This window comes from Oppia nitens, unplaced genomic scaffold (genome assembly GCF_028296485.1).
Source record: "Oppia nitens isolate AA-2021 unplaced genomic scaffold, nextdenovo-longstitch-racon4-pilon3 scaffold3_pilon_pilon_pilon, whole genome shotgun sequence".
Classification (NCBI taxonomy): Eukaryota; Metazoa; Arthropoda; class Arachnida; order Sarcoptiformes; family Oppiidae; genus Oppia; species Oppia nitens.
Genome location: NW_026533221.1, coordinates 8,206,977 through 8,229,493, shown reverse-complemented (window position 1 = coordinate 8,229,493; position 22,517 = coordinate 8,206,977). Strand labels below are relative to the sequence as shown.

The 22,517-nt window shown below is 21.8% G+C and overlaps 6 protein-coding genes across 6 annotated transcripts; 4 read left to right on the top strand and 2 right to left on the bottom strand.

Moving 5' to 3' along the window:
* Positions 1-10,628: 10,628 nt before the first annotated feature.
* Positions 10,629-12,170, top strand: LOC128958694 (ras-related protein Rab-10-like). Its single transcript, XM_054304597.1, has 5 exons — positions 10,629-10,816; positions 11,079-11,139; positions 11,447-11,588; positions 11,732-11,923; positions 11,989-12,170. The coding sequence occupies exons 1-5, from the start codon at positions 10,663-10,665 to the stop codon at positions 12,085-12,087; spliced, it is 648 nt and encodes a 215-aa protein (XP_054160572.1). The 5' UTR covers positions 10,629-10,662; the 3' UTR covers positions 12,088-12,170.
* A 1,403-nt stretch (positions 12,171-13,573) lies between these two features.
* On the top strand, positions 13,574-15,926 carry LOC128958114 (acid phosphatase type 7-like). Its single transcript, XM_054303929.1, has 10 exons — positions 13,574-13,695; positions 13,856-13,905; positions 14,039-14,230; positions 14,465-14,647; positions 14,744-14,879; positions 14,968-15,265; positions 15,328-15,450; positions 15,512-15,577; positions 15,645-15,788; positions 15,858-15,926. The coding sequence occupies exons 1-10, from the start codon at positions 13,580-13,582 to the stop codon at positions 15,924-15,926; spliced, it is 1,377 nt and encodes a 458-aa protein (XP_054159904.1). The 5' UTR covers positions 13,574-13,579.
* A 1,268-nt stretch (positions 15,927-17,194) lies between these two features.
* Positions 17,195-19,753, top strand: LOC128958113 (sodium- and chloride-dependent glycine transporter 2-like). The gene is made up of 13 exons (XM_054303928.1): positions 17,195-17,301; positions 17,365-17,396; positions 17,489-17,593; positions 17,667-17,709; positions 17,779-17,912; positions 17,972-18,047; positions 18,132-18,503; positions 18,565-18,614; positions 18,680-18,754; positions 18,822-19,066; positions 19,124-19,330; positions 19,392-19,559; positions 19,631-19,753. The coding sequence occupies exons 1-13, from the start codon at positions 17,195-17,197 to the stop codon at positions 19,751-19,753; spliced, it is 1,737 nt and encodes a 578-aa protein (XP_054159903.1).
* A 189-nt stretch (positions 19,754-19,942) lies between these two features.
* On the bottom strand, positions 19,943-20,635 carry LOC128958698 (uncharacterized). The gene has a single exon (XM_054304602.1). The coding sequence runs from the start codon at positions 20,533-20,535 to the stop codon at positions 20,023-20,025; it is 513 nt and encodes a 170-aa protein (XP_054160577.1). The 5' UTR covers positions 20,536-20,635; the 3' UTR covers positions 19,943-20,022.
* Positions 20,636-20,869: 234 nt separating this feature from the next.
* LOC128958703 (cytochrome b5-like) lies at positions 20,870-21,285 on the top strand. The gene has a single exon (XM_054304609.1). It carries the CDS (start codon positions 20,935-20,937, stop codon positions 21,256-21,258), a length of 324 nt encoding a protein of 107 aa, XP_054160584.1. The 5' UTR covers positions 20,870-20,934; the 3' UTR covers positions 21,259-21,285.
* LOC128958696 (uncharacterized) lies at positions 21,162-22,445 on the bottom strand. The gene is made up of 4 exons (XM_054304600.1): positions 22,213-22,445; positions 22,015-22,152; positions 21,509-21,948; positions 21,162-21,223 (listed from the first exon to the last, which is right to left on the bottom strand). Exons 1-3 carry the CDS (start codon positions 22,304-22,306, stop codon positions 21,587-21,589), a joined length of 594 nt encoding a protein of 197 aa, XP_054160575.1. The 5' UTR covers positions 22,307-22,445; the 3' UTR covers positions 21,162-21,223; positions 21,509-21,586.
* Positions 22,446-22,517: the final 72 nt, after the last annotated feature.

Sequence of the window (22,517 nt, the reverse complement as noted above, 5' to 3'; positions counted from 1 at the left end):
CAATAATTTTCAATAATTTTGTTTTTATTATAATAATTTTTATTTTACTCTGTTTGCCGTGCAGTTCATCAAAAATTGTTTTTTTAAGTTTTATTTGTATATAATTATATTTTGTTTTATACAAATTATTAATAAATTTTGATTTATTAATATATATATATATATATATAAATTTAAATATTTATTTATATATTACAAAAAATTGCATTAAATGTAATATTCAATAGTTTGATAATATAAAATTTTTTTGTTTGAACAAAATACTTGTATTTTAATATAATAATAAAATTAGTATTAAGTGTATAAAAACACACACAACAAAAATATGAATATTATTTTTAATTAAGTTATCAATAATTTTTTACTTAAAGATGACAGCTATTTTACATTAAATGCCAGGAAAACTCAAATTACATAATCTATTATATGTTAATATTTTATTTAGTTTATTATAGAGATTTTTATTTTTTCAAAAACTTAGTGACACAAATAGATAAGTTATTTGATTGTTATTATATACATGTATGTTAATTTGCTATTTGATTAATTTTAAAAAAATAAAAATCAATTTTTAAATTAGAAAAATTATAATATAAAAAACAATATGCTAGAAAATGTATAAAAATTATTTTGAAAACTAATATTACTTTACAAGAATTTTTAAAAATAATTAGAAATAAATTATTTTTAACTTATTGTAATATTTGAAAATACAAATTTATGCTATTATTTCAATTATTCATCAAATAGTTTATAATAAAAATTATAGACTATTTAATATTCTTTATAATTAATTTTTAATTTAAAATATACAGATATCAATAAAATAGTTTTAGTTTACAAATAAACAATAAAAAATAATAATTAAATATTATTTTTTATTATTATTAGATATTAACTTCTGTGTGCAAATTCATAACAATTTAAATTTTAAATGCAAATGATTTTATATTATTATATGGTTTTATTACGAGAAGTATTAGTATTAATAACAATTACAGTTTATTGAAACTTAATTTTTATTATTATTCTGATATTAGAACCATTATAATAATAATAATAATAATAATAATAATAATAATAATAATAATAATAATAATAATAATAATAATAATAATAATAATAATAATAATAATAATAATAATAATAATAATAATAATAATAATAATAATAATAATAATAATAATAATAATAATAATAATAATAATAATAATAATAATAATAATAATAATAATAATAATAATAATAATAATAATAATAATAATAATAATAATAATAATAATAATAATAATAATAATAATAATAATAATAATAATAATAATAATAATAATAATAATAATAATAATAATAATAATAAATTAATAGTTATTTTAAAATTAAGTCAATTTTGATTTTTGTTTCTAAATATAATTTATAGCATTTCTGATTTAAATAAAATTTACATAAAAAACTGTTTTTTAAAATAATAGTTTTTTGTATTATAAAAAATATCAATTTATAAATATATTTTTATATTAATATAATCATAGCATTAGTGAACTAAAAAATACTGAAGTAACACAATTTTTAAAGATTTTTATATATTATTTTATAAAATAATTGGGCGTTAATTTTTATTATAAATTAAATAAATATAAAATTTATATAAGCATTTATTTAAATTTACTATATTTTGTATTAATTAAAATTAAGTGTTTTTATACACAATTTAACTAAAAATTATCTGAAACACGAATTAACTCTTCCGTTATTTAGGTTTTATTTATTTATTGTTTTGTATTATCTTTAAATCAAATTTAATTTTTTATCACATTTTATGAAATCAAAAATATTGTCAAACGGTTAACAATTTTTAATAGCTATACAAATAAAAGTTTGATTTGATGTCAAATATAATTTAACTTAAAACTTATCTCTTTTGAATTTTATTAAATATAATATTTTGTTGATTTTATTGTATTGTTTAGTAAGAGTGGGTTTTTGTATAGATTTTTCAGTGTTTGAATAATAATAAAAAAGTTTAATAAAAATACTAATTATTGTTATATCTATTGATTGTTTACTAAAAGTATTATATGAATTCAGTAATCAATTAGAAAAACGAGATTTGATAACAAATTGAAAATAATTTATTTAAAAATTTAATGTAAAATGTTATAATTAAAAATGACACAAAACTAATTTTTATTTAAAATCTCTATAATAGCATTTTAGATTTATATCCTATTTGATACACATATTATTTTTAACTGTAAACAATTATTTTCAGTGTTATAATTAAGTATTATGTTATCAAATATGAATTTATAAAGTAAATACTTGTTTTGTAAATTTTGAAAAATACTATACCTATGTTTACGTATTTTTTAACCCAAATATTGATCATTATTAATAATGTCTGCAACAATGTATTGTAATATGTTTTTTATAGTGTACTGTATTTAGTTACACAAATAAACTTATGTAAATATATATATATATATATATCTGACATAGTTATCTCAAAGTGATGACAAGTTCATAAAATATGTCAATTTATCAGTAATTTGTTATATCCTGTGATATCAATAGATGAATCCTTCTGAGTATAGGTAATATTATCGGATGATAAAGATATTAATGGGACCACAGATTGTAGTAATTATTATAGACATCAAAATATATGCTAAATATTTATAAAAATATGTGATCAAAATAACCAAAATTTGTGAAAATGTGTTTTATAATTTAATGGTAATTAAATCAAATTTATGCATATTTTTATTATATTATCAATAATGATCTTGAAATATTAATTTTTTGTCAAAAATTATATAATATAATACATTAGTCTAAAAAATAATATACTGTTAATTACTGTAAAACCTTTGAAATTTTACTGTATATAAACTTATAAATTAATAATATAATTCATTTCAATTTTAATGATATAATGTTTTAAGTAATTTTGTTAAACTCGTTGTTTTTTAAATAGTTTTTTAATAATTTAATTTTTTTTGTATAAATATTAATGCATTTTCAATACTTTTAAATTATTAATTTCTGAAATAAATGTTATGTTTATTGAAAAATGTGGAAATATGTGGAATTTTAACAAAGTATGGAAATGACAATCGAAAATAATTAAATTTATTGAATAATATTCTTTTAATTTGTATAATACAAGCAATACATTGTATTATACAAAGTCAAAATTCAAAACCCTGTATTTTTCCAACCCTTATATTAATACAAACAAACTAATAAATAATTTTATATTAAGTTCATATTATAAAGCACATTTTAAAAAAAACTATATATAAACATTTTGTAATTAAAATATTAAATTTTTATTTTAGTTATTAAAAGCAATAATTTCCTATTTTTTTTTATTTGAATGCAAACTATATTAAATTATATGAAAAGTACTGTATTTTGCTTAATAACTATAATGACAAATACAATTATAGTTTGTTTTTCTATAACTTTGTTATTTTTCTTAACTAAATTTTATTTGCTTTAGATTTTGTTTATTATTTGACCCAATTATTAATTATAAAATCTGTCTAAAATTAATGCAATAAATTAATTTACTCTTCTTTCTTTCTTTTATTATTATTATTATTATTATTATTATTATTATTATTATTATTATTATTATTATGTTGTTTATTATTGTTGTTATTTTTAATGTCTGTATATTTATGTTGATTTTATAATGAAAAAATAATCATATTTATGAAACACAGTATATATTTAGCAAAATAATAGATTTAAAGGGCTGTTGAAGTCATGTTATATTTATAATGCTTTTATACTCCCATTTGTTTGTTTTATATATTGTTTCAATTAATTTTTTTAAAAATAAGTTTATGTTTAACTATTTTTTTTATTAATTTTTATTATCAATAAATGAATAGCTCTTATGTAAATCATGCAAACAATTAAAAGTCGATACAAAAAAGTTATTATTATTTTTTAAATAATAAAAAATATATAATTTTTTATTTTATAATTGCTATATTAAGATTTTTAACATCAATTTTAATTTTTAATAAATGCATAAATATTTTAAACATAATAAAGTCATAACAATTGTTGAATCTTTGTTTTGTCTAATCGTTTTGATAGTTTGATAATATTTATAAATAACTTGTTTTTTGTTATCAAATCTTTGAGAATATTATTTATTTGAAAAATATATTAGCATTTCTAGTGATTTGATCACAAGAAAGATATCAATTTTTGTTGGTTTCAAATAAATAAATAAATCAAATTTAAAATATAATGTCATTTAAATAAAATATTCAGTAAATTAATTTCAAAAATGTTTACATTTTTAATACTAATCATCTCATGGATATTTTTAGATGAAATACAAACTAAATTTATTTTTGAACACAAAATTCATGACAACGAAAATGAGGCATTGATTTATAGCTTTACCTCATTTACCACATAAATAAAATAATACCTGAGATTAGAAAACGTTTGCAAAAAAATCGGTATAAAATTACAGTTGTTTTGTAATATAGTTTTATATGTTATTAATTGCATCTCTATTTTTGACTAAATCTCATTATTTATTGACATATATTGTAAATAAATAAGTATATATATATATATATATGTTCTCTTAATAATTATATGTGATTTCATTTTTATATATTGATATCTGTAGTTATAATAAAAAAAATATAAATAATGTAATTATATAAATTAAATATAAAATAAGTCAACATTAAATAAAAATTACTATTTATGCTCATGAATTTATCACTAAATATACAAAGTGTCGAAATTAATTATATATTGAGTTATCTCAAATAAATATACAGTTTATAAATAAATTTACATTTTATAAGTGTTGTAAAGTATAAATTTTGATTTAAAATCATGGTTTACATAAATTTAATTAGAAACAGTTTTTATTATCTATAAAGTATTTATAGATAAAAAATAATTTAGTGAATACTGTATTTAAAATTAAAAGTAATATTTGTTTTATAAAAAAATTATTTAATTATGTTAACTACATTATATTTTTATAACTTTAGGCTAACATGAAAAATACAACAAAATTGCTAAGTATTTGATAATTTAGTATTAAATATAATCAAAATCAACAATAAAAGAAAATCAAGTCATCACTTTTAAAATTAAATTTTATATTAAAAAGTGTTTAAAATTAAAAACAAGCTATTAGTACAGTTAATACACGCTTTTTAAATTTTAAAAGTTTTATGTTTGTTTTGATGATAAAAAGTGCTAATTATAACCATAATTGCGTTTAACACATATTTGAAGCTATATTTTGCTGATATTATTATGTTTAAAAATAATATTTATTTTTATAGTATTTATAATTGCACAAACAAATAATATGCATACTGTAATAATAATAATAATAAATATAATATCTGTTATCAAATTTAATATCAATTATTTTAAAAGATTATACATTAATTTTTTATATAAACTAGATTATTGATAGAAATTACTATACAATTTAGTTAGTTTCATAAAACAACATTTTATTTGATTTATATTAATATTAATATATGAAATCAGTGATAATGACATATTACATATTGACTCAATTAAAATAAATACCTTACATTTGTTTATTTATATAACGTTATGTAATTTTGTTTTACACTAACTTATAAAATATGATAATAAAAACCAAACCTAATATATTGTAATTATTTGGTTTTCAGATCTACGGATAAATAATGAGATCTTTGACTTTATGAACATTTGTTGCAAAAATGTTTTTATATTATAATAATTGGTACAAACATTAAAACTATAAATTTAGTCAACAATCATTAGCGACAAATTATTTAGTTTTAGTGATTATAGTGTATTATTTGTTAGAGTAATATTTTTATTATAGATTTTTATTATAAAATAATATATTAGATTATATATTTAATTTTATTAATAATTATTATTATTAAACAATTAGACTTATTTGTGTTAAATTTCTATTATACACAAACAGTAGTTATTTTCTTTAATTTTTAATACATATAAATAACTTTTCTATTTTACGTTTTAAAACAATTAATTATCTTAAAATTAAGAAAAGTTATAATTATTTTTATAAAATATTTATAATTTTCACTAATAAATGATATCAGTTGTCACCCGAAACTCAGATCTTTAAGCCGACAATTTAAAAAAAATAGATAATAAAGTATGTATAATATATTATATTACTGTATATTATGCTATGTAAATATTTAATATAATACATAAATTTATACAGGTATACTATATATATATATTGATTAGGGGCTGTTCACATAATACGTTCGCACTTTTAAAAAAATCTAGACCCCCTCCCTCCCCTATGTTCGCAATTGTTCGCATGTAGTCATTTATAAAAATTACGTTCGCATGTCCCTAACCGCTACCCCCCCCCTCCACCACAAGAAATAAAATATCTAAATGCGTTAGTTTTTAAACTCTCTACCCCTCCCCATCATTCGCAAAAATTCGCTTTGCCTAACCCCCTTTCCTCAAGTGCGAACATAATATGTGAACCACGCCTTATATTGATAATAAGATAATTAATCAATTGATATAAAATTTTAAAAAATAAATTAAAAATTATAAAAAATGTTTTGTAAAGTTAAATTAATAATTAAGTTAATATTAACTTTTATTACTTTATTAATTATTTTTTATTTATATTGTATTATTATGTGATATTATAAACAAATATGTTGTATAAAGATAGAGATTGCATTATAATTGAATTAATTAATTAAATATTTATTTTTAATTTGATTTATATTTAGATTATAATTTATCATCTAATTGAATTAAAAATTATTTAATTATTAAAAAATATAAATAACTAACATTTTTAAATTTACAATAAACTTTATAATTACAGTATATCATTATCTTATTAAAGAAATTTATTTTATTATTTATGTTATATTTTTATAATTATTTATAATTTAAAAGTTTAAAACATTTTTATAAGATTTTATTTTTCCAATTTAAATAATTAATAAAAAATATATTTTTATTAAAATTATCTAGACACAATTATTTAATCTGTGTTTTGTATGCCCAATAAGTCGGTCACTTTAATCTATATTTTAATACATAATTATTATCATTAACTTATATTTTTTATTAAAACTTTTCTTAATATTAATATTGAATTTTATTTAATGTATATAAAAACATTATTTTTATTAAACAATGATTATTATTATTAGTATAAAAAAATATTCAAAACAATTAAATGTTGAGAATGTTATTAATATTAAAGTATTTAAAAATAACTTTTTGTTTACTCATATATTTTGTTTTGTTTACAAAAATAACAATTTAGTTTAAAAATTAATACCAGTTAAGAATGCTAGAAAGCATTATTAGAAAAAAAACTTTGACATAAAATATTATGTTCGAAAATTGTCAGTTGATTTTTAAATGACAGTCTGACTAAATGATCTCAACTATAGTCATGTGGGGAATCAAAAGTATAACAAAATAAACAGCTAAAATTATACTTTTGCCGCCATTTTTTGAAAAAATAAAATAATAATTTTGATCTATTATATCTCATTTTTGATGCTCTATACAATTCTAAACGTTAAAATTTTTACCTAAAATTTTTTACTTTGGCCGCCATTTTCTCTATGTTCCCGAAGAGATATCAAAATTTTAATGCATATTTTTTATGCTTGTTTTTGATGCTTTATTCAAATCTATACTTCTTATATAATTCTTATATCTTAAAATTTTCTTTACTTTGGCCGCCATTTTGTCTATGTTACCGAAGAGATAGATCATTTTTGATGCAACTTTTCAATTCATTATTAGTAGTCCTCTAACAGAATCTGAAGTCAGAATTTTAAAATTTGCACAAAAAAATGCTACGGACAGACACACACACACACACACAAAAAGCTCGTATAGATTTCAGAAAACAAAACTTTTTCAAAGTTTTTTTTGAAAATTTTACTTAGGGGCGACTCACATATTACGTTCGCAGTTGGGGAGGGGGTGTCAGTCAAAACAAACTTTTGCAAACGAAGGGGAGGGTAGAGACCTTAAGAACGTTCGCATTTAAATAATTTAAATAATTTAATTAGTTTTTATCAAAATTAATCTTTTGATAAAAAGGGTTTTTATAAATATATGATTTTTGAAAGATTTTAAGTGAAAATTTTATAAAATATTTATTTAAATCATAATTTTATTGTTTAAATCAATTAATGAATGTCTTATATTATGGCTTTGAATTTGACATCAATTGATTTAAACAATATCTTCTTAAAGTCTCTACCCCTCCCCTCCCCTCCCCTCCCCTTCGTTTGCAATTTTGATTTGGCCGACAATTATACAGCAAATATACAAATAAGTGAAGTCAAGGTATTTATAACCAAAAATGTAGTGAATTTTTATTCATTACAATCAAATTCAGTTCAAAGTCTTCACTTATATTTACATCAATATTATTATTGCATTTATATATTACTATATTATATATATTTTTATAATTTAAGATATAAACTTTTATACAAAATTGTTTTAAATTATTACGTGTATCAAACTATGTAAATTTATAGTAATGTTAATCTTATATTTATACTCATACTTTATATATATATATATGTATGTATCTATATCCATATATATAGTTAAAATTTAAATAATAATATTTTCAGATATGTTATATTAGTAAAATATAATTAAATTAAACTATAAAATAATAATTATTAAATGGTTTATATATTTTATTTTATTTTATTTATTAATACAGATTATATTATTGTTGTTATTAATATTATGTCTTTAATAAAGAAAAACAATTTCTAATTATTGAGTTTAACTTACTTTCACTCTTTTAATCATTAAATCTCATATTTTACGGCTTCACAACAGGTTATGTGAAGTTAACAAAGATTTCATACAATATTATGATTAGATATGAAACTAAATAGTAGTTAAAGATCGGGTCAAATGATACACAAATTAGGATATTATATGTTTTGACACATCCGGTAATTGATTTTATGTTTTTAAGTTTTTTATATGACTATCAAAAATATTTTTATTCATTTTATGAAATACATTCACAAAAAATATTTTTATAAAATTATAATTATCTAAACAGTAAAAAATAAATATATAACTTGTAATTTATATAAAATTTGATAACAATTCAATTACGGTAACAAAAAATTGTTTATGTTTTGACTTTTAAAATAGATAAACATGGTACTTATGTATTTTCGAAAAAACTTAAAATGCTTATAATTTTGGCATTTTATTTAATAAATAATTCAGAAACCATTTAAAAGATATTTTTAAAGTTACTATACAATCATAACACTTATATAATGAAAATAATTGTATTAAATTTTAATATATTCATAATTAACTAAATGATATAATACAATATGTTAATAAAAATGAAAGCATAGTATCATAAAAAGTACAGCAATTTATTAATTATGAACTCATTATAATATTTACAAAACAGTAGGAAAAACAACAACAACTAAAGGCAAAACTTTGTATTCACGGTATTATTATTATTATTATTATAAATATTATTAAAGAAGTTTATAAATAGATTTTAATAATTATTATAAACATACATTAACTTACTTATTATATATTATAATTTTTATAATATAATAATTACAGTAAATGAGAGTGAATTAAACGCATTTTTATTATCATTTGAGTTATCAATTTATATAATATAAGGAATATATAGTATATACAGAAATAATATCATAAGTTATTATAACAATAACAAAATGCTAGTCATATAGCAATTACATGTTTTGTATATATACTGTATAATACGATAACAATACACATACCGTATAACTAAAATTAATGAAAAAATTGCGGAAAAGGATTGCTTTTCTAAGGGAATGTTAACTACAGTATAATCAGAGGCAATGTTTATATGAACAATAGTGGAGAGAGAGAGAGAGAGAGAGAGAGAGAGAGCACAGGTACTCTCATATGCGTTATTAAATGATATATTATCACAACAACAACATACTGTATATGCTATATATTATTATACAATATCGTGACAATCCATATATCTATTGTATGTTTGAATAAAACAGTTGTTCGTAAAACTTGTTGGACATATCGTAAACCATAGGAACAGTCGTATTCCTTGACCCGACTGTGCTGTCGATGTTGTGCGTCGGCTCCCACTCTCTCTCCCTCTCTATCTCTCTATTTTTCTCTATGACTAACACCCGGAGCTATTGCTGTCAGTTTTATTAACAATCATATGACTCACAACTATTGCACTAAAATATAAATTCTATGTTAAGAACAGCAACTTTTCAATTGGAAAATAATTTATATATTTTTTGCTCTCTTTTTAAAGTTGTTATCGATTTGTATTTGTTGTCGATTTTCACTACTGTATCCTTAATATTAATAATATAATTATTGACATTTTAATAATATAAATTTATTAATTATATTTGTGACTCAACTATATATTTAATCTTATTATTTAATAAAATTAAAATTGTTAATTTCATTTAATATATTTTAAATAATACTCTATTGTATAATATTGTAATTCTTATTTTTGTTGTTAATGTAAATAATTTATTTAAAAAATCGAAGACCTATTTAAACAATTTTTAAAAAATAAATATATTGTATGTAATGATGGAGTCATTGGAGTCTCCAGTTAATAGTCGTTCATCATATGACCATCTCTTCAAACTTATTATTGTTGGCGACTCTTGTGTTGGAAAGACTAGTATTTTGCAGCGATTTCACGGCGAAACCTTTTTGCCGCAATCGGTGCCCACAATCGGTATGTTTTGCATGTCTTTTACAGTATATATAATATATTATTATATAAAAAAAATAATAATCCATATATAATGATTCATACGGTATATATTAATAATTTACTGCATTAGAAACATATGTTATGTTTTATAATACTGGTATTAAACAAATATAAAGAGAAAGTTCCCACAAGAAAATATTTTTTGTTTATTTAATACTTTAAATATCATTAAAATAATAAAAAACAATATCATTATCTCATGTTTTTTGTTTGCGTTTTTCAGGTATTGATTTCAGGATCCGAACCATTACTTATCAAAACAAAATTATTAAACTCCAGATTTGGTGAGTGAATCTGTGTTTTCAAACTTTATATATATATATAAATTATATAAATTATTTGAATAAACAGTAGTGAGAAAAATCTGGTTTTTGTCTGTTTGTAAATAATTTTGTTTTTTATAATATAAATAAATTTTACGTAAATACAGTATTATACGGTATAATGTTATTGAATATTTTTTATTTTAAAAAAACAAAAACTCAATGTAATTCATCTCAATTTAAATTTTTATGTTTTATTTTCATAAATTTATATTTATAAATTTTTTAAATATTACTATTATAGTTTATATATGTTTATATTTTTTAGGGATACATCAGGTCAGGAAAAATATGACTCAATAACCACATCATACTATAGGGGAGCACTGGGAGTACTACTTGTTTATGATATAACTTCAAGTAAAAGCTTTGATAGCATCAAAACTCGTTGGATTAAACATATAAATGCTGTAAGCATTTTAAAACATTCAATTAAATTTTATTTCATTTGTTTTTTACTATCATAATTACAATCATTTATATGAGTATCTAAATTATGGGAATATAAAACTATGTTTTTATTTTTAACTGAAATCTCATTAAATATATATAGAATACGAGAAAAGGCGTAAAAATTATATTAATTGGCAACAAATGTGATGTACCGACAAAACGGGTGGTTAAGTCAGAGATTGCCGAAGCACTGGCCGTTAATCACGGTTTCAAATATTTTGAGACCAGCGCTAAGGAAAATATCAATTTGGAGACCGCTTTCCATGAAATGGCTAAAGATATCTACAATGAAGTAATTTAATAGTTATTATTTGTTTATAAATTATTTTGAAACTAATTTTGATTTTTAATTAATAGAAATGTCTGCGAGAAGAGTCTAAAAGTGTTACATTAGCCGAAACGAGTGGCAAAAAACGCAAAACCAATCGGTGCTGTCAAATAACTATCAACTTATGATATACCTATATATACATACATACCAATGATGAATAAGCACCCAATTATTATCATAATCATCTCATTTTTAATATAATTATTGTTTGTAATATAATGTATTTGTAAATGTCATTTTCATTTAAATGTTTAAGTTATTCATTACTATGCATTTATTATTTGTAATTTATATCCATATAATATTTCTAGTGCTTATAATTTAATTTCTATTAGCAAACATGCATTTACATTATTTTTTTAGTGTTAAAATAATAAATAAAACCAAGTTATTAAAGTTGCATGATAATTTTATGTTATTAAGTATATTTATATAAGAAACAATTAATAAAATAAATTTTATTAGTTATATTAACTTGTAATTTCATTTTATTTATTAATATACTGTAATATAAATATTTAATTTTAATATTTTGCACATACCGTATGATTCACTAACAAAATATCAACATATTGTTAATAAAAATCTGTTAATTTAATTTATAATTTATTTAATATTTTATTGATATCAGAATACATAATTATAAAATATATTTTTTAAAAACACTTACAATTGATATGATTAATCACCAAAAATACAAATCCTTAAAAACTTTAGAGACAAATAATTTTTCTAAAATATATCTCATTTATAACCAAAAAAATAGACAAAAAACTATTAGATTTTAACAGTTATACAGTACTGTATAAGCGTTGAATGTGAGACACTTGTATTAGTGTCGAAACTGATATCTATTCGCTTAAAGTTTCGGATGACAACACATCAATTGTAAGTATATTGAAAATATTTTATATTTAAGTTAAACTATTTTATAAAACAATTATTTAATTATTTGTGATATTTTATATAAAAATATAAAGTATAAATTTAATTATTATTGTAAATTCTACACTACTTCTACTACTATTATTATTACTGTTATAGTATAGTTACAGTATTATTATAGTTAGTATATAATATGTTTATAAATTGTTTGGACAATTCAGTATTTTCAATAATTTTATAATATTATATGTATACACAGTACAGTAATGAAAATTTTTTAAAAATTAAAAAAAATATTCAATATGTTTACAATTTGCTTAAAATAATATTTTATACTAATTCTAATTATTACTATTATTATTAATAATACTTACAATGTTATTATTATTGTAAATATAAATGTAATACGGTATATAATACTAAAAAAACATTTTTAATAGTTACTGACAATTTTTTTAAAAAAAATTATAGACATGAAATTCTTAAAAATGATATCAATAATAGATTACCGGTAAACAAAAAAAAATATTTCAATCACTAAAATATATACAGTATATAACAATTTATCGTAAAACATGTATATAAATGTTATAATTCAAACCAAAATCATTGTTGCATTTATTTCCTCTCTATTTCTTATACCGTAAAAGAAATTCGTTAAAAAAATATTGAATTAAATTAATTTTTTGATTACAATTTTGTAAAAAATAATAATAAACTAGAATTCAATTTATGACAGTTATGGAGAAATCGTTTGAAATATTTTGGTTGTTATTGATTTCAACTATAATTACAATCACTGACTGTAAAGAACATAATTATACAAATGATAGAAGTCTAGCCATTCCGTAATTATTCAAACATATAATAAAACAATTTTTTAAAGTTTTAATTTAAATTCATTATAATTATATTTTTATTTATTTTAATAAATTAAAAATATGGATAATCTTTTGGTTGACTATTAAATTTATTTTTATTATTTTTATACATTTCATTATTTGCCAGAACTATTAAGAAGATATCTCATCAAAAGCAGATACATATTGCAATCGGAGGTAAAATAATTTCGATAATAATAATACTAATAGTAATATACAGTATTATTATGTATAAAATTAAATTATTAGATAGTAATGTATAATTTTGTTGTATTGTTTTATGTGTCAACTAAAATGACATAAAAATTAGATAATTTGTCACAAATGGTAATTATATGGAGTGAGAGACGACAGACCAATAAGACAGCCGTCACTTACGGTGTCTATAAAGGAGAGTACTCTCACATTGAGACCGGATATTCATTACTCCTGAAGAATGACAATAAGTTACAATATATTCATTACGTGACGCTTAAGAAACTCAAGTCTAATACCAAATACAGTAAACAAACATTACTTTTGATAAATAGATTATTTAAAAAATACAAACTTTTACTGTTTTTTATTTATTATTTATTTGATGACCTTTTTTATGATAAATTTAATGAAGAAATGATTATAGAGGTTGTGATTTGAAATAATTAGTTTTGACTAATTTAAATGCAAAACCAATTATTTCTATGTTTTATCTTATTTTTTATATTTGTTTGTTTTTTCTTACATATAATTAATTCAGAGTACAGAGTTGGATCACCTCAGGACTGGAGTGAAGAGCATATATTCAAGACAATGAGGACAGACAATCAATGGGTACCGAGAGTTGTCATATTTGGTGATATGGGTTGGATTAAGGGATATTCAATACCATCTTTAATTGAAATGACAGAAAAAGATGCTTTTGATGCAGTCATACATATAGGTATTATCATAAACTTGACATTTTATACAACATTAATCATATTATATATAATAAGCCAAACTATATATAAATTTTATTTGACAACAAATATTATAGGAGATATCGCTTATGAGTTGTATACATTTAAAGGGACACTTGGAGATGGATTTATGAGAGCCATTGAACCGATAGCCTCTAAGATACCATATTTGGTGATTCCAGGAAATCATGAGTATTGGTCCGCTAGAGATCAGTTAGAATTATTATTTTTTTTTGGTTTAAAAATTATATAAACTATGTCAACAAAAGTTATAATTAATTGAATTTATTATTAATTATAGTGATTATGGATATAATTATAAACGAAGGTTCAAAATGCCACAAAACAATGACAACGAATTTTATACATTTACTTTAGGAAAGGCATTGTTTGTCGCCTTTTCCACTGAATTTTACTTTCGTATTGAGAACGGAAGCAATGAGAAAGTCCGGCTACAGAAGCGTTGGTTGGAACAGATTCTCACTGAAGCTAATCGACCACAAAATAGAGCTAAACATCCATGGATTATAGGTTTGGGACACCGATCACTGTATTGCTCCACAACTGATGCTGACTGTGTCGATGGCATGACTATTGATGTAATGATGACTATATTTTAAATTATTATAATATAATTTTTTATAAATTATTATTTAATAAGACGGGCGATACTGACACCAAAATACTTGAATTGGAGGAAATACTGCATCGACAGGGAGTGGACGTTACCTTTTGGGGTCACTATCACTATTACGACAGATTATATCCCGTTTATAAACGCATTGTAAATATAATAATAGTTATTGAATTTATTAAAATTTATAAATTAATTGATTAACTGTTAGATGGATCAATCAAATACTCCATACGTTAATCCCTTTACTACAGTCCATATAATAAGTGGTGCCGCTGTAAGACTTGACTAATTTTAATAATAATAATAATACCAATAAATAATTTATATTAATATTGTTTTAGGGTATGGATGGCGATCCCGAACCCGAAAAGTTTGTTGACCCACCCCCTCCCTGGTCTGCCTTTAGAACTATCAAATACGGCTACTCTGTAATGAATATAGTCAATGATACTCATGTTTTTATAAAACAAATCCAAATAAATCATGTGAGACTATTAGTAAAAGTTTTCATTTTAAAAATAATTAATAATTTTATCTTTAATATTCATTATTAGCCTGAAAAGCCTATAGACTCGATATGGATAGTCCAACACAATCATACTACTAGAGCACCCATTGGATAATAACATTTATTTTCATCTATATTTATATAAAGTGTTTTTTATTTAATAAATATTGATATTTGCAATAAATATTTTTAAAACAAATAAAATGTGAATTTTTACTTTCATACTTATTTTTAAATGAGTTTTATTATACTTTATTCAAATGATTAAATGTTATTGTCTAAATTAATACAATATAATTATCATATATTTATATAAACATAAAAAATAATTTATTATTAATGTATTAGTTTTTAAAAATAATTATTAGACTTATACATTGAGAAAATGTAACAGTTCTACCTGTATATGTTAAATACTATGAGATATAAGTTATTATCATTTATATTATATTTGATGATGATTTCCAAAAGCATATAATAATTAAAAAGTTACGGTACTTGTAATTTTACAACTAATTTCACAAATTTTATTTTGGTTTGTGTTTATTATTTTATGGTATCTAAAGATCATTGCAATTAATATAAATATATTATGTTATTGTATGACTGAGAAAATAGATACGAATTAATTTTTATCAGTTATTTTAATTATTTACAAATAATGTTTAGACAATTATTTCAAAAAGAAGTTCCGACATATAATAATTTTAATTTTCCTAAAAGTATAAAATATTTTAACTTATTAATGAAAAAAATATAATTGTAAGATAGCCTGAAAAAAGACCAAAACACTTAAGAATTTTTTAGAATATTTATAAAAAAATTTAAAATATATACAGTATATAAGCAACATATATTTTTATAGAATAAGTTAATTATAATGTTTCTCAAAATAATGAGATAATATTAAATTATAAATTAACTAATTAAAGTTTGACAACTAAATACTACATAAAAATAAGTTCCCGGGAACCTAAAAATATGGAATTTTAAAAATATTATTATAGAGAGAATCTCCGAAAACCAATGTATAAATAGTAACATTTCGTTTGTGTTGTTAATGTTATGCAGTAATAAATGATTTTAATTGTTTTTAAGAATTTTTTATAGAGTTAATAAAATTATATAAATAGCAATAAATGATAGAATTTCATTATTTTTAAGTAGCGGTAAATCAAAATTATTAATTAAATATTTTTAATATTGTTTTTTATAGTAAATTTTCAAACGTTAAGGATCATTACTGCATCTCTCAGTTAAACGTATTTTTTTTTTAAAAATTATTAAATAAATATAATAAAGTATTAAATGTTTTAATTATATGCAAAAATAATTGTTAAAATAAATGCAAAATTATAAAAATATATTAATAATTATATTATAATGACTGATAATAATGTGGATAAAGTTGAAAGGGAGAAGTTTGCCAATAAGTTTGAATATTTTCTCACATCATTGAGTTATGCGGTTGGGTTGGGAAATGTGTGGAGGTTTGGATCATTAGCTAAACATTTTGAATAATTATAAATCAGTAAATCTTTTTATTAAAATAGATTTCCCTATTTATGCTATAAAAATGGTGGAGGTTTGTACTGTTAATTATTTTTTCATTTGATACAATTATTAAAATAAATACTAATTTAATTAATTTAATACATTTGTTAATATAAATTTTAGGCACTTTTTTCGTTCCCTATTTAATTAGTTTAGCAATAGTCGGACTTTCATTTTTCTTTCTCGAGTCAGCACTGGGACAGTACTCAAGTCAAGGACCGATGGGAGGTATACAACATTTTTTATTATTTTTATTTATAGTATAAAAACATTTATTGAGAATATCTATTTGTAATATTAGTTTGGATTATATCTCCACTGTTTAAAGGAATTGGATTAGCCATGTATTGGATTTATTTAATTAATAATTTCTGATATAATTAAATATAAATTTGATTAATTGTATTGAATAGGTTTGTAATGAACATGTATGTTGGTATATACTATAACATAGTAGTAGCATGGGCAATTTACTTTCTCTATGCAACATTCACTAAACTACCTGGCCTTCCATGGAGTGATTGCAATAATCAATGGAATACTAAATGTATTGATTTAATTATAATTGATTTAATTATTTTTTTAAATTAAGTGTTTTGTCAATAGACTGTCACATATTGAAAGTGAATTCAAGTGATGAAAACAATAAGCTATTTAAGAGTCCAAGCGATGAATTTTTTCAGTGAGAATATAAATGAATTATTGATTATTTGTTACACAATTGTTGTATAATTTATTTAATTTTGATTTATTATATAAATTAAAGCCGTCATGTGTTGCAAATGAGTGATGGTATTGAAGAGTTGGGTTCACTTAACTATCGACTGGTCATATGTTTAATGATTGCGTGGATACTCATGTTTTTTGCCATATCTAAAGGTGTTAAAGGATTGGGAAAAGTTTCATACTTTACAGCTATGTTTCCATATATAATGATAACAATATTATTGGGAAGAGGAGCCTCACTGGAGGGTGCAATTAATGGCATTGAGTACTACATAGTGCCGAAATGGGACAAAATATGGAACGTTAGTGTTTGGTCAGATGCGGCCAGTCAGATATTTTTCTCCCTTTCCATTTGTATGGGTGGTGTTATTACATTATCCAGTTATAATCCGGTTAAAAATAATTGTCTTAAGTAATAATAAGATATATATTTCATAGATATATTAATATATTATAATAATTTTTTATTATAGGGATTCATTATTAATAACTCTATGCAATTCATTGACTAGTATATATGCTGGTAATTTTTATATTATTAATTGTATTAATATTATGTATAAAATTGAATTTATTTATTTATTTTAGGTTTTGCTATTTTTAGTATTATTGGATTTATGGCAACCGATTTGAATCAAAGTGTTGATAAAGTGGTTGATCAGGGTAACTATTATTAATTAGTTTTTTTAATATAATTTATTATTGAATTTGTATTATTGTATGTATTAAGGGGTTGGACTGGCATTTATAGCCTATCCGTCAGCCCTCTCACTATTGCCAGTATCTCCTCTCTGGTCGTGTCTATTCTTTTTGATGATATTAACGCTTGGATTTGGTAGTGAAATGACACTAATTGAAGCCATTGTCATCACAATTGTTGATCAACAACCCGACAAATTAAGACATAGAAAAGTGTGGGTTTTATTGGTTGTCTGTATTATTATGTTTTTGGCCGGACTTTTCATGTGTACTAATGTAATAAACAATTTATAAAATAATTAAAAATATATTGAAATTTATATACAATAATAGGGTGGGATCTATATTTTGCAATTAATGGATACATATTGTGTACCTTATTCTGCATTATTTATAGCACTTTTTGAAGTGACAGTCGTTGCCTGGGTTTACGGTATCGACAATTTTATGGACAATATAAAAGAGATGATTGGTTTTTACCCCTTTCCACGTCTATACTGGAAAATTATTTATAAGTTTGCTGCACCCATAATCATAATTGTAAAATAGGACTTTTTTTAATATTGTACATAAATTTATTAAATATTTATTTGACAATTAGACACTACTTGTGCTGCAATTTGTGTTTAGAGGACCGACAACTTATGGTGAATATCAATATCCCGTTTACGCCGAAGCCATTGGTTGGTTATTATGTGTTTCTTCAATTATTTTTATACCAATTATTGCTTTATATCAAGTTTTTACATCTAATTTACCAATAATTGAGGTTTTATTAAATTATAATCTTAATATACTTTGAATTTTTTATTGATTGTTATTTCATATATTTAATAATAGGCTATTAAATGTTTAATAAAACCGACCGGTGTTTGGGTTAAAAATAGTGAGACTAATAATGTGAATCAACCAAAACAAGAGGTTTCAACCAAATGTAATAAACTTGTAATACAAAGTACATAATTTGTAAAAAGTAAAAATAAAATACTTTTATATGAATCTAATTTATTAATAAATATCTAATAAATAACAATTAAAATACAAATGTTATTATTATTTAGTTAATTTATAATACTGTATATTAAATTAGTAATTTATTTAAAACATTAAAACAAAACAGCAATTAATTAACATTTGATGGAAATTTGATATAAAAATATTAAAAATAAAATTTAAAAATATAAAGAATTTGAAATATAAGATAAAATAAGTGTAAACAATGTTTGTGACCATCAGTTGTGATCATATTGTTTGGGCTGTTGTCGCACATAATCGTCGATTAGTTTGATCACAGAATTGGGTATCTGTTCAGCACTGGTACGACCACCACCTTTTGCTGTACGTGTGGCTCCTTTGTAGATATGTTCATAATCTGATGGTGCGATCAGAGCTGTTGGTGCGTCTGATGGCAGCCGTTTGACCGGTGCTTTAGATTTGTTGCCGCCTTTGTAAATGTGTTCATAATCTGAAGGAGCAATCAAAGCTGTTGGTGCGTCGGATGGGATACGCTTAGCTTTACCTCCGCCACCTTTTTTCGATCCCTTTTCGCCTTTGTATATGTGCTCATAATCTGATGGAGCAATCAGTGCCGTCGGTGCGTCCGATGGAATGCGTTTGGCAGCCGTTCCTCCCTTTCCTTTAGAGTTATTCTTCTGTCCTTTGTATATGTGCTCATAATCTGATGGTGCGATTAGAGCTGTCGGTGCGTCCGATGGGATACGCTTTACCTTCTCTTTCTTTCCCATTGTCTTCAAAATCAACTAAAAATAGTTAGGAATAGGATCTGATAGTTGATAAAAGTGCTTCAAAAATCGAAAATTTTAAATTAATTACAAATGTATTTAGAGATACAAAAGCACGTAAATTTAATATCAATTAATTATATTATTTGCATTTATTTGATTTAAAGTACATATAATTCGTATTATAAAATATTGTTGTCTCGTTATAATATTTCTATAAATTTTAATTTAGTTTACAACAATTAATAGTATATGTGTTATGTTAGGTTAGGACAAAATAATATATAAACAATTAAAACTATTGTATAAATTATTACATATAATACAGTATACAATATATAATAATTATTATTACCAATGATTGGAAAGACAACGGAAAATTGAAAATACTTTGAAAACAAAATGAGTGAAAAAAATTTGTCTAACGATAAGACAATGAGTAGAGACAAAACAAATTCAAAAAACAAAATGTCGGAGAGTATGTCCAAAGATAAAGAGTATACCGTTGAGGAAGTGTCTAAACACAACACTAAAAGTTCGCTTTGGATTATAATTAGCGATCAAGTGTTTGATGTGACAAAGTTTTTGGACTCACATCCCGGAGGTGTCGATACTATTATGAATTACGCCGGAAAAGACGCTACCTTTGGCTTTGTGGGCAACCATTCAGATAACGCCGAAAAAATCAAATCTAATTATAAAATTGGTGTCATTAAGAAAACATAATTATTGATCGACAATATCAATATAGTATTAAAATTATAATAAGTTATTAATTAATTTCATATTTAGTCTCAAATACTGTATTTTTAACTAATCCAAAAATGTTTTAACTAACAAAACAATTTTTTATAAATATTTTTATGACTAAACAAGAATTATACCGTAAGACTATATTATATAACAAAAACAACAAAATTACGATTAATTAAAACCTAATTATTAAATAATAATTAATTGATAATTTGATATTCACCTCAAGATAATAGGTAACAAAAGAGTAAATTAAATCACAATTAAATAAAATAAAGTCAAAAAATACATAAATCTTGTATTAAAATCCCTTTTTTGAGCGACAATTAATAAAATGTGTTTTATGTGTTGCCTTATGAATAAAACAACAGTATCTTCCGTTAGGACAACACGTATACTCCCGTCTGGCCTCTTGTCGACACATAACACACCACTTCTTTATTTTTATATGTTTTCTCACATTTTCTTCTAACTCTCTTTGCTTTTGTTTATATAAACTCTTCCAAAACACTTCTTCATTGAGTTGTGCGACCAATTCGTCGTGTTTTTGGTGCCATTTAGCCCTCAATTTTGCCAAAACCAAAGTGAGAGCAGTGTTGTCATCAACAGTCGTCTGTTTCTTGATTTCTGTTAAATATTTGGCCACAATTCGAGAGCCTTTATCTACAGACAGAGATAATCAAAGACAATGTGTGGTTCATATCATATATATATATATCATAAACAAACAAAAGTCATAATTGGTGGCCGCGTCGCGAAACGGCGGTAACGGCAGACCAATCAAATCATTCAAATTGTGTCCCTTTTTCTTCAAATACTTTTCTGCTATTTGTCTCTCCCTTTCTTCGCGTATAAGTCTTCGGTATTCTTGAAAAAATCAACGAAAAATTCAATTCAATGTTTTGGTCGCCGACTAACTGGTCATACCTTTTCCACTTAAGATATTTTTGTTGATACAAAACGGCAATTCTTTTTTCATGATTATCTTCTTCTTCTTATTCATCATCTGATTGCTGGACATTGTTTTGGTCTTTAAATATCAGATGAAATACTTGTCGACAAACAGTAAATCATTGAATAATAGAATCATTTATTTCAAACAAATTTCAACTTTTCATTGATTGACACAACTTTTGACACTTGACTTACAGTCAACTCATGTTTTTGTCTACATTTCGTGTCATTCATAATAATTCTATTATTAAAGTTTAGTTGACTTTTGACCTCAAAAA

Excerpts from the sequence above, each read along its gene's own strand:
- LOC128958694 (XM_054304597.1), top strand. The coding sequence starts at position 10,663 with ATGATGGAGTCATTGGAGTCTCCAGTTAATAGTCGTTCATCATATGAC. Across the intron at positions 10,817-11,078 it reads GCAATCGGTGCCCACAATCG|GTATTGATTTCAGGATCCGA; the intron begins GTATGTTTTGCA and ends TGCGTTTTTCAG. Across the intron at positions 11,924-11,988 it reads CTAAAGATATCTACAATGAA|AAATGTCTGCGAGAAGAGTC; the intron begins GTAATTTAATAG and ends TTTAATTAATAG.
- LOC128958114 (XM_054303929.1), top strand. The coding sequence starts at position 13,580 with ATGACAGTTATGGAGAAATCGTTTGAAATATTTTGGTTGTTATTGATT. Across the intron at positions 13,906-14,038 it reads GATACATATTGCAATCGGAG|ATAATTTGTCACAAATGGTA; the intron begins GTAAAATAATTT and ends CATAAAAATTAG. Across the intron at positions 15,451-15,511 it reads ATCCCGTTTATAAACGCATT|ATGGATCAATCAAATACTCC; the intron begins GTAAATATAATA and ends ATTAACTGTTAG.
- LOC128958113 (XM_054303928.1), top strand. The coding sequence starts at position 17,195 with ATGACTGATAATAATGTGGATAAAGTTGAAAGGGAGAAGTTTGCCAAT. Across the intron at positions 17,397-17,488 it reads ATGCTATAAAAATGGTGGAG|GCACTTTTTTCGTTCCCTAT; the intron begins GTTTGTACTGTT and ends TATAAATTTTAG. Across the intron at positions 19,067-19,123 it reads GACTTTTCATGTGTACTAAT|GGTGGGATCTATATTTTGCA; the intron begins GTAATAAACAAT and ends ATACAATAATAG.
- LOC128958698 (XM_054304602.1), bottom strand. The coding sequence starts at position 20,535 with ATGGGAAAGAAAGAGAAGGTAAAGCGTATCCCATCGGACGCACCGACA.
- LOC128958703 (XM_054304609.1), top strand. The coding sequence starts at position 20,935 with ATGAGTGAAAAAAATTTGTCTAACGATAAGACAATGAGTAGAGACAAA.
- LOC128958696 (XM_054304600.1), bottom strand. The coding sequence starts at position 22,306 with ATGTCCAGCAATCAGATGATGAATAAGAAGAAGAAGATAATCATGAAA. Across the intron at positions 22,153-22,212 it reads AAATATCTTAAGTGGAAAAG|AATACCGAAGACTTATACGC; the intron begins GTATGACCAGTT and ends GATTTTTTCAAG. Across the intron at positions 21,949-22,014 it reads GGCCACCAATTATGACTTTT|ATAAAGGCTCTCGAATTGTG; the intron begins GTTTGTTTATGA and ends CTCTGTCTGTAG.